Source organism: Musca autumnalis, unplaced genomic scaffold (assembly GCF_047663935.1).
Source record: "Musca autumnalis isolate F117 unplaced genomic scaffold, ASM4766393v1 scaffold_2, whole genome shotgun sequence".
Classification (NCBI taxonomy): Eukaryota; Metazoa; Arthropoda; class Insecta; order Diptera; family Muscidae; genus Musca; species Musca autumnalis.
The window spans coordinates 66,608,091-66,620,279 of NW_027411755.1; the positions used below are offsets into that span (position 1 = coordinate 66,608,091).

General features: G+C 34.2%; 1 protein-coding gene across 1 annotated transcript in view; it reads left to right on the forward strand.

Moving 5' to 3' along the window:
- The first annotated feature begins 3,291 nt into the window (after nucleotides 1-3,291).
- LOC141392262 (uncharacterized) overlaps nucleotides 3,292-12,189 on the forward strand; it is a 33,236-nt gene continuing 24,338 nt past the window's right edge. The window contains exons 1-2 of the mRNA XM_073965214.1: nucleotides 3,292-3,435; nucleotides 3,536-3,679. Of these exons, the coding sequence (XP_073821315.1) occupies nucleotides 3,292-3,435; nucleotides 3,536-3,679 (288 nt within the window). The remainder of the gene's footprint in view (nucleotides 3,436-3,535; nucleotides 3,680-12,189) is intronic.

Below are 12,189 nucleotides of genomic sequence, written 5' to 3' on the forward strand. Positions count from 1 at the left end.
AATACTTCGGCTTTTCATTTATAAAGTCCAAGCTTCCAATAGTCTTGTGATATTATTTTGGGTACTCCTGTATATTGATCTTGTAGGAAAATTCTAAGAATTGGTCTTCGCTGGGAGTATAAAAGTATCCTCTAGAAATTTGGCGCTATAGGTCGACGCTTTGGTGTAGCTCCCATAGAATTATACCTCCCGATTTACTGTATTTAAAGGTTTTAGTCTCATTATCACACCAAAATAGCTGAGATTTAGTATTTAGTTTTCGTTGGGAGCATTCGACATTCCGCCAAATATTTTTCACTATAAGTCCACGTTGTAATCAAGCTCCAATAGAGCTGCACCTCCCGATTCTCGGAATTTTTAAAGTATCAGCCTCATTATCACACAGAAATAGCTAAAATTTGTTATTTGTATGTTGAGAGTACAAAACTTTTCCCTAGAAATTTGTCGCTATAGGTCAACATTTTGAGGTTGCCCTCATAGAACGGTACAAATTTTGTTGTATTCAAAGTTTTAGGCACATTATCACATAAAAATGGCAGAAATTGAGTCTTTGCTGGGAATATTAAAATTACCTCCAGGTCCACATTGTTATATAGCCTTTATAGATGGTTACCACCCGATGTTGAATATTTCTAAGGTTTTAGCCTCATTATCACACCGAAATAGTTGACATCTGGCATTTAGTGTTCTTTAGGAGTGTAAAACATTTATACTGAGGGTGTGGATCCACGATCTATTTTTGCATTTCGGATTTTTTTTTTCGGACCGAAATGTGGATACGAAAATTTGGTAAGAAACATTTTTAATACAGGACAATGTTTGGGTAGGGAAGCCGTATAACAATTCCGCCCGATGTGAGCAAGTTTAAAGTGACTTCATACATTTTTCTACTGAAGAGTGGTTAAAGTATTATGTTATGTGGCATTTCAGATTCTCAATGTATTAAATACTCCACGAAACGACTTTACCCTTTGGTCTTGATATTTTACAAAATCCTATTGCTTTTGTGTTTTACATTTTGAAGCGATTTCTATAAAATCTTATTTTTCGTTTAGTAAACGATTTACACTATTTTCCGTTAGGCGCCAGTTAACGAAGGCAATGTCAATGGATAGATAACTCCACTCAGAAAACGATTTAACGTATTTTGGGATTTCACACTGGAGTGATTGTAATTCGTTATTTCAAATTCAAATCGAGGTCTCATAGATGTTTAAGGGGTTACCTCTACTTGTCACTTTCAAAAAATTGGAAAAAAATATTATTGGCTTATTTTGAAGTACATGTAGTATAGAGTATGCCGCAAAAAATTTTATCTCGATGGGAGCAAAATTGTCTGAGATATGAGCATTGGAAGGGAACAATTTATTGTGATTTGTATGTAGCGTGGAAACTTTAAACGCATGTTTTTCGAAATGGAATTTTTGAAGACGGTGCCAACGATAGCTCTAGAACGAATCGACCGATCTTCATATGGTTTGGTGAGCTTATTATATACATAAAAGGCTTGCCTTTAAGCGAGACAGATTAAAAAAAAAACTGCCCGAATTTCGGTCGTTTGAATACAGCGAATCAATATCCTTCAATATCTATGCATATTTCGATGTTTCACATTGTGTGCCGCAATGTCAAAACCCATAATGTGGGTAAAAGTCGCGCAATGTGCATACGATTTTGATGCGCATCCGGTTTTATTAGCGACCATCAAAAATACCTATTTCCAATAGACTCTTCAAGAACCGCAGATGTGCCACCACATTCTATTTTGCGTAAAAGACCCATATGGGTGATATATATTCAAAACAATTCTGGATTACTTCTTTGGTCCCCTTCTCCTCTCTCTCTCCCTCCTTTTTTCCGAATCCTTTCTCGTGTGATACATGTTTGTTGCAGGTTAGCCCAATATACCCCATTCTTTTCTTCTAAAGCAGCACGACATTCCCGGTCGTATGGTTGGCTCCGTGTGTGAAGGCCTCTTTTATCGAAGTACGATTTTGCGGCCGTTTGTATACATTTCGCAGAACTTTGCCATTCTGCTGAGCTGAGTGAAAGCTTAAGGTTGTATGTTCATATTGCAGCTTTCCGATGTACAACTTTCGCGTTGTGTCCGTTTTTTATTTATTTCCCACGTTTCTTCAAGTGCGCAACTTTGCTGCAACAAGTATACCGTTTAAATGTCTTCGGGAGCAGAAGACCAGAAACGATCTCAGAAGCTCTGTTGTAGTGAAGGATATCTTCTCTACTTCTGTTTACTCAATATTTGTAAAGTTTTTTTTTCCTTTTAAAGGGCTTCGTTTATAGGCCGAAGATCTTTAAATGTCTTTTTGTAGGCAGGAAATTTTTAAAAGACTTCTACATCGGGTAATTTCCTCTGCTGTATCTGCCATATGTCCCCATCACCGAACAAGTATACCTACTAAGTGCACTATAAAGTCGACCATAGATTCCCATAGGTACTTAATACATTTCTTCCATTTATGTCAACTATCTGAATTTCCCACTAGCCAGAGTTTTCATATAAAGAATAAAACTACAAAACTCATGATGCTGTTTATGGCTTGTGAGTCCTTAGTAATCCTGGCAACGTGTAAGCTTATCGCCGCACAATTAATCAGAATTCGATTTTACGGGTTAAGCCCACATTTTCCGTGATCACCAAAAATATAGGTAGAACTACATGAAGGCGTGTAGCTCTCCTACTTATCTATCTGGCTTTACGATGTGTATGAGAATTACTTTAAGAGGCAAATTCAATTAAAATGCACCATACTAAACATTTTCAAATGATTTGTACATATTTGTGCGAATATTTTAATGCAATCAGTAGGCGAATCAATAATTATTTAGCGAATTGGACTGAGTGGTACAAAATTGAATTCCATATGTAGGTTGTGGTAAAGTGGGTAGGATAATATGTGACGTTCACGTTACAACGTTACTTGTATAGCTTATATCCTATATCAACCACCTTCCGGATCGACTTATGACAACAGTCGATTTGTAGGGTATTATCTAAATCGTATTATGGCCTTGTTCCACTTTTTGAAATCTTAAACGAAAACATTTAAATATCATAATTTAATGTTGAAAATGAATACATCAATGCTGTGCAAATTTGAATTTAACTTTTATAATAATGTTATTAAAATAACATTAATATAAAATAATACATATTTGAAATTAGAACAAGTTTTACGCAATTCAAATGTTAGTCAAACAGTTACCACAATGAAGTTCATTTTATTTGCTATATTAAGTGTGCTATTAGTGTTAAATGTGTTTGCCGTTAAAATGAGATTTACAAATCTTGTATGTAAAGATCTTCGTCCTGACTTTTCCATCTTTGAAGTTTGTCGCCTCACTGTGATAAAACGTGACATTATTTCATTGAATATTAATGTAAAATTACTCAAGGGACCAGTGAATAATGCAACCGTGAGTTGGATCGCTTAAAAGTATAAATATAAAAATATGCTGTACTACTGTGGCTTTATGTCTCGCTTTAATCTAGATTAATTTGTCGATTTACAAAAAGCTGAATGGTTATAAACCGTATCTTATTAATACAACATATGATTTTTGTAAATTCATGCAAAATCGTAACCGATACAAGATTGCCAAATTATTTCTGGATGCTATGCTCAAGGAGTCTAATGTTAATCATACTTGTCCCTATGAGGTAAGTAATGATGCTTTGATTGGTTTTTCTTCTGATTATTATTACCAAAATTCATAGATGCTTATTGATATTCAAAACAAACCTCTCTTGGGAGACGTTATTGCGCTGCTTAAAATACACAGTCTTACATAAGTATACGTACGCCCCATAAATCTCGGGTTTTAGAAAAAGTAATGATATTTATGAAATTCCAAGTACACAGGTTTATTTCGTCTCACTAATAAACAATATTTAATACAACAAAAGTATATTCCATAATATAAATAACGGTAAATTTTACAAAAACCAAAAAATGACACTTACAAAAGTATACATACGCCCCAAGGAAATATGAGTATTTTCGTAAAATTTATGGAATTAGCAGCAAAATTTATACATTTTATTGTTTTGGCGAATGTGTCTGGGTGTCCGAGATATATTTTAGAGCAAAAAAATAATTTTTGGGTGTTAAATGCCGTTATTTAATGCCAAACTTCTTGTATAGCTCGTTAAAGCGGACCCTTGCCGATTTCTTTCCGTTTTAGGTATTTGAGTATACAAAAGCCACAATATTAGTGTCAGATTATAGATTTTGATATCCTAGAAAGCTTTTTAGTTGACCTTGTGCATAACACACCTTCCTGGGTGTCGATAAATTCACATTTTTCCTGGGATATCTCAGGAAGTTAATAGATTCCTCGGAATTCTTGGCTCAAATTCCATACAGAAGACCTTGAATTGTGTTTTAATATGGTGTTATATAATCCTTGGACACCAATTGAATCAGAAATGTACAATTATCCGATACTTTCCGACCTTATATTGACGGTAATGGTCATAATACGAAAACTACGCTGTTCACAGTGTAAATTTCATGCTTTTTGGTAGTGATTATATTTTGATGCTTTGGGACCAGGTTTTTAACAGAATATTTCACATTTCTGATTCAATTGGTGTCCAAGGATTATATAACACCACATTAAAACACAATTCAAGGTCTTCTGTATGTAATTTGAGCCAAGAATTCCGAGGAATCTATTAACTTCCTGAGATATCCCAGGAAAAATGTGAATTTATCGACACCCAGGAAGGTGTGTTATGCACAAGGTCAACTAAAAAGCTTTCTAGGATATCAAAATCTATAATCTGACACTAATATTGTGGCTTTTGTATACTCAAATACCTAAAACGGAAAGAAATCGTCAAGGGTCCGCTTTAACGAGCTATACAAGAAGTTTGGCATTAAATAACGGCATTTAACACCCAAAAATTATTTTTTTTCTCTAAAATATATCTCGGACACCCAGACACATTCGCCAAAACAATAAAATGTATAAATTTTGCTGCTAATTCCATAAATTTTACGAAAATACTCATATTTCCTTGGGGCGTATGTATACTTTTGTACGTGTCATTTTTTGGTTTTTGTAAAATTTACCGTTATTTATATTATGGAATATACTTTTGTTGTATTAAATATTGTTTATTAGTGAGAAGAAATAAACCTGTGTACTTGGAATTTCATAAATATCATTACTTTTTCTAAAACCCGAGATTTATGGGGCGTACGTATACTTATGTAAGACTGTGTATATTTAATTAAAAAGATCACGAGAATTTTAATTATTGTCAAGAAGTATACACCGTGAGATTCAAAGCGTATATTTATTTGTTTAATACCTGGAAAATAGATAATGATTTTATCCTTCATAACTTTTTGATAAATTTAATAATCAATTTGTAATTATTTTTATTTTTTCTGTTTTTTTTTCAGCACAATATAATCGTAGACAATTTAATACTAGACGAAAGTAAGTTCAAATATTTTCCTATACCACGTGGAGATTATATGTTTCAGTTAAAAGTGGCAGCCAATAACGACTGGAAAGCTGACGTTAAAATCTATTGTAGTATATTGGGAGACTTGTAATGTTTATACAGAAAACTATGATTAGCACTGCCAAAACACCAATCCCAACTATACACTGGACTTTTTATAGTTTGTAATAGTAATTACCGTTATGCAATATTTTATTATAATTTAAAATATATACTTGTAATATACTTCATTAATGAAATTTGCAATAATGTTTGTAAAAATAGAGTTTACCAAACACAAAAACGGTTGGATTTGTGGGACTTCGCTAGAAATCACTTTTTCAATAAAAAAAACTCCTTAGGTCATGATAGCTCAATTAATTCAAATTATTATACCCTACACCACTATGCACAGTGGATGCGCCCAGCGACAAACATTCTAAATTATTCGAAACTCAACTAATTTTTTCCATTTTTCGCGGTTCTTAAGGATAAAAAGCCTCAAAAACATGACTAATTTTCAAGAAAAGAATTGTATTTAAAAATGAGAAAAAAATTGGTTACATTCTAAGCCAATTTATGAAACAAAGGACTATTATTAACGCTTTAACATAAGTTGAATCATTTAGTAAATTGCCTTAGCTTCATTTTTCTAGTTTTAAAAATTCCTCTAAATTGCAAGGTTGCCATATATTTTGGTTATAATATCGGTCAAAATTAATATATTTAATATAGATGTATGGATTTACTTAAAGTTTACGTTTCTTTCCAAAAATTCGAAAGAATGGCCAGTAGTACTAAATTGAAGCCTAGCACCTGTAGATTTCAAAACTGTATAGACTTTTTGCAGAAATTTGCGGTTTTGACAGTTATGACCAAAAGTTTAACTCCCTTTTTTAGTTCCTGAATTTATATTTTTGAAATATATTTAAGTAATTTTATTATCCTTTCTTACACTTGGTTTCAATATAATGTTTTTATACCCTCCACCATAGTATGGAGGGTATATTAAGTTTGTCATTCTGTTTGTAACACATCAAACTAAACATTTGCGACCCTATAAAGTATATATATTCTTGATCAGGATAAAATTCTAAGACGATCTAGCCATGTCCGTCTGTCCGTCTGTTGTAATCACTCTAGCGTCCGCAATAATTGAGATAGAGTGCTGAAATTTTGCACGCGATGGTCTTTTTTCCATAGGCAGGTCAAGTTCGAAGATGGGCTATATCGGTCCACTCTTTGGTATAGCCCCCATATAACGGTACCTCCGGATTTGAGGTATTTTGACGTTCTTCGCCACATTTGCAGACCGAATTACCTATAATTTGGCACTTAGGGTTCCTAGTGATCAACAAACTTATATCCCGAAGGATATGGGCATAGGTCCATGTTTTGGTATAGTCCCCATATAATGGTACCTCCCGATTTTCGGTATTTTGAGAATTTTAGCCACAATTTTTAACCGAACTATCTGCAATTTGACATTTGAGGTTCTCAGTGGTCACGAAACATCTCCACCAAACATCGTCAACATAGGTCCATGTTTTGGTATAGCCCCCATATAACGGTACCTCCCGATTTTCGGTATTTTGAGAATTTTAGCCACAATTTGTAACCGAACTATCTGCAATTTGACATTTGAGGTTCTCAGTGGTCATGACACATTTCCACCAAAAATCGTCGACATAGGTCCATGTTTTGGTATAGCCCCCATATAACGGTACCTCCCGATTTTCGGTATTTTGAGAATTTTAGTTCCAATTTTTAACCGAACTAGCTGTAATTGGCCATTTAAGGTTCTCAGTTGTCATGAAATATCCACACCAAACATCGTCAACATAGGTCCATGTTTTGGTATGGCCCCCTTATAACCGTACCTCCCGCTTTTCGGTATTATGAGCATTTCAGTTACAATTTTTAACCGAACTATCTGCAATTTGACATTTGAGGCTCTCAGTGGTCATGAAACATCTCCACCAAACATAGTCAACATAGGTCCATGTTTTGGTATAGCCCCCATATAACGGTACCTCCCAATTTTCGGTATTTTGAGAATTTTAGCGACAGTTTTTTACCGAAATAGCTGTAATTTGACAATTGAAGTTATCAGTGGTCATTAAACACCTCCAACGAAACATCGTCAACATAGGTCCATGTTTTGGTATAGCCCCCATATATCGGTACCTCCCGATTTTCGGTATTTTGAGAATTTTAGAAACAATTTGTAACCGAACTACCTGTAATTTGCCATTTGAGGTTCTCAGTGGTCATGCAATATCTCCACCAAACATCGTCAACAAAGGTCCATGTTTTGGTATAGCCCCCATATATCGGTACCCCCGATTTTCGGTATTTTGACCATTTTAGCTACAATTTTTAACCGCACTAGCTGTAATTTGCCTTTTGAGGTCCTCAGTGGTCATGAAACATCTCCACCAAACATCGTCAACATAGGTCCATGTTTTGGTATAACCACCATATAACGGTACCCCCCGATTTTCGGTATTTTGAGAATTTTAGCTACAGTTTTTAACCGAAATAGCTGTAATTTGACATTTGAAGTTCTCAGTGGTCATAAAACATCTCCAACGAAACATCGTCAACATAGCCCCCATATAACGGTATCTCCCGATTTTCGGTATTTTAAGAATTTTAGCTGCAATTTTTAACCGAACTAGCTGTAATGATCGGTATTTTGAAAATTTTAGCTACAATTTTGTCTATTCAAAAATAATCGTCAATATAGGACCATGTTTTGGTATATCCCTCCATATAACTGTACCTTCCGATTTTCGAGAATTTTCAGTGGTCACGAAATTTCTTCACGCCATAACGCGGAAGTTCGACTCACGGCGCATCTGTCCTTCGGGGTTTTTAATATACACACACCAAGGGCTTTCATCTCCAAAAGGAATTATCTCTGCCCCAACATTTGTGTTCACAGTGTAATTTAAGCAATAGTTTGAGGCAGTAGGAGTCTATTCATTGTCTAAAAGTTGTTCCATCTAAAATTGTGAAAGGACCCTAATTATTCCATTTTAATTAATACTATTTTATGGTGGAGGGTATAAAAAGTTCGGCCCGGCCGAACTTAACGACTTTTTACTTGTTTTTGTTTGAAAATTTGAAATTTTGGGTGTTAATGTGGGTCCCACAGAGAAAAAACCTATTGATTTTGGTAATGGTCGGATATTATCCAGGGGTCGGAATGTGAAAAAACTTATTTGGAGAAAAGGCCAACGTTTTATTTCAAAGCTAATATCTCTCTTCTGTGAGTCGTATATCGAAAGCAAAACCTGGCAAGGAAAGGAGAAAATTACACCTTTACAACGATGTGAAGTAGGTTGTTATAGGTGGTCAAACAACGGAGATATCGCAATAGTCGGTAACGCATGCCTTTTTCCATTTTTTGTGCAATCACACTACAGGTCGGAATTTTGATCAGATCTCCACGAAATGTTGGGGGATTGATGGGGGTCTCACAAAGAAAGAAGCCTGATGATGGTTGGTGTACATCCCACATTTCCATTTTGAACAAAGTTGACCTGTATTAATGAAGACATTCAGAGCAAAGGCGCAAAGCTATCTCAATTTTAATATTTTGAATTTTACCAGTCAAAAGCTTATGCACAGGGGTAGTGGTGTAGGTTATGACATAGTCGGCCCCGACCCGACTATAGCCTTGGCTCGCTTGTTAAATGTATTTCCACTATAATAATACAATTTGCAACATTTTCAATGTAACTGTGTGCACACAACATCTACTGCGGATTTTATGAAAGTACAGATTCAATCGACAAATATCATATTTGTGCTTTGTGTTGTTAGATCGGGTTAACATTTTATGGCCTCAAATCGAGGCAATATCTCTGCAACCAATTCGAATCCTTTTTAAACCTCTGAAGCAAACTTGTAGACAAAAGTGTGAAGAAATAGTCAACTCGAAGAACTACATTTATTGCCTCAAAATGCATAATACATACATCTAATACTTCCATTATTTTTTATATTTCGCACCATATCTGTAAAAAAATTATCCGTTGGAATGTAATTCACAAGACTTCAGAACATTCCATTTTTGTAAAATGCCTCTATCATGCTCTTTCTAGCTAATTTTTCAAAGACAATTTGATAAATATATCAACAATGTATTAAAATCCCAAATATGAAGACACGTGTTCGAATCTGCCGATACCGTAAATATTACGCATGATGCTATTACCCAGCAAAAAAAGTCTTCCCAAAATCATGGGTTTCGTAAGGGATTTTTGGCAGCCGTAACTACTCTCAAACCCCCTTTCTTCCCCATTATTTTTACAAGGGCACGTCGAACTCAGTTTGTAGTTATTTTATGACCACTAGAATAACTAGTTATTCTGTGGTCACTAGAAGTTGAAAAGTAAGGTGAAAAAATTCTATTTTTAGACAGTTGATGTAGAGAATTTGTTTTTAATTTCATCACTAGACATCGGATTTTGCATATTTGCATATTTTTTAATTTTGAAGATACGAAGATTCTGATTGGACCAAAATTCGTTTCAAAGAAATCTAAATTCAATGGCAGGGTCATATTTCGTATTTATTTTGCATATTTGCATATTTTGCATATGCACAAAATATGCAAAAAATATGCAAAATATGCAAAATATGCAAAAAATATGCAAAATATGCAAAAAATATGCAAAATATGCAAAAAATATGCAGAATATGCAAAAAATATGCAAACATATTTTGGCCGAAAATCGTCATAAAATTCGTAAAATTGTCATTTAAAGTTGGAAAAACCGTCAAAAAGTACATAACAGTGTTCTAAACTAAGACTGTTGACCGTATAACGTCGATTTTTTCAGCAGATTAATTTGTTATTGAGACCATTTACGACAGTCTGGTGTAGGGTATAAAAATATGGTATCGTAATACCATGTTTTTATTATTAAACTATTTAAAAATATAAAATTTGATAAAATATCAAACGTTTTATGTAAAATTCAATATTTTCTTTTTTGTAGCATCTTAATTTAATTTGTATTATTGGGCTGGTTTTAACTCTAAGGACCAAATCGATCTCGGAGTTTTTAGCCAGGGAGCCGCCTAAACCTTTTAGTATTGTTACATTTTAAGATTGCCAAAGTTTGAACACAATTCAAATATGTTAACACGTGGTACTGGGGCCTCAAAGTTATGAAAATCTATTTTTTTTTTTGCTATTTGGCGACTTCGACGGTCCATATATGTGGAACGGTTAAAGCTACTTGCCCGTATTACGCATTTAATAAAAAGCTATTCTGTTCTTGACATTTCTTACTGAACAACAAAGTACGTAAGTGTTACTGAATTCGAGACAATAAACCCAATGTCCGGAAAAAGGCCTTAGGGCAAAAATGGAGTCTATTAAAAAAACAACTTTTTTCTTCCTATATTATCAAATTTTTGCGAATGAAAACGAATATATTTTACTTTATTTGAAAATGTTGCCAATTAGGGCGAAGATCTATTTTAATATTAATTTAAATTAATTTCTCGTTGGAGTCGAGCTTAATGACCGATGATGTTTGCAAGTGAAAAAGGAAAGCCGAAGATTCGAACCACCCAACCACCATTATGTGACATGTTTCGCCTTTTGTAGAGACTCATCCGTGGAATGGCATCGCTATCCATCAAGCATTTCCGTTTTCAAATTCAATTTTGTTTTTACAAAGATGGACATTTGTACATTCATTGTATGGCTTCAATGACAAACGCTTACATTTTGTTCATACATATTTTAATTTACTTATGCCCGTAATTTCAACGTCGCGTTTGGTAATTTCTACATGCCATTTACGGAGGCGTGTAAATTTTGAAATCATGTGGTAATATTGGTGATTTTTCATTCATGATTTCGCAAAATTATTGCCACTTAGAAGTGTTTTACATTTTTTAACACATTGGCAACGATTAACCAGGTAAAATCCTTGGTGTAAGTAACACGGCCGTTTTTGACTCGGTAACGTTACCTATGCGTTGAAATTATAAAATGTTGCTTACACGGGAGATATGTATCTGTGAACTCATAGATAACTACGCGTTGAAATTACGGGCATTAAGGGACTGACATAATGTGGTTTTGGAGCCATCTGGGTACAGATGACAACTTGGTGATGAACTCGACTCCTTGCTATGTCGCTCACAATTTTCAAGTTTTTTACCATCTTTTACCCCTCCTGGTAATTGATGTTCTGTGGTCAAATTGCAGGATCTTTTTCAAGAAATTCGGAGTTAAAGTTTAATCTCTTGAACAACAATTAAGTCTCACTTGGAATTATGCCTGGTAAACCTTTTTCTAGGAATTTCGACAGTTGATTTTTGTAAGTTTGGATCGATTATTTCTGGAGAAATTTCTATCTTTGCTTTGTTAAGATTTTTGTCGCCGTTTGGATCTTTACGGTGTTTTGCACTATCAGATCAAACAATGCCAGACCAATAAGTTCAGGACTAAGGTACCATATATGATTTATCATTTTGTTATTTCCTTTATCTGATATTTGTTTGTGAATGCCTTTCGTATTAAGTAAATCTTCAATGCGGTTTAGGTCTTATTTTGGACCTAAAAATATTTCTGAATATCGTTTTCACTATTTTTTGTATTAAACTCAATCTCTTGTCTCTATTTCTTTTTAACCTATTGATAATGTTTACCCAATATATCCTATATTATATCTATGTATATA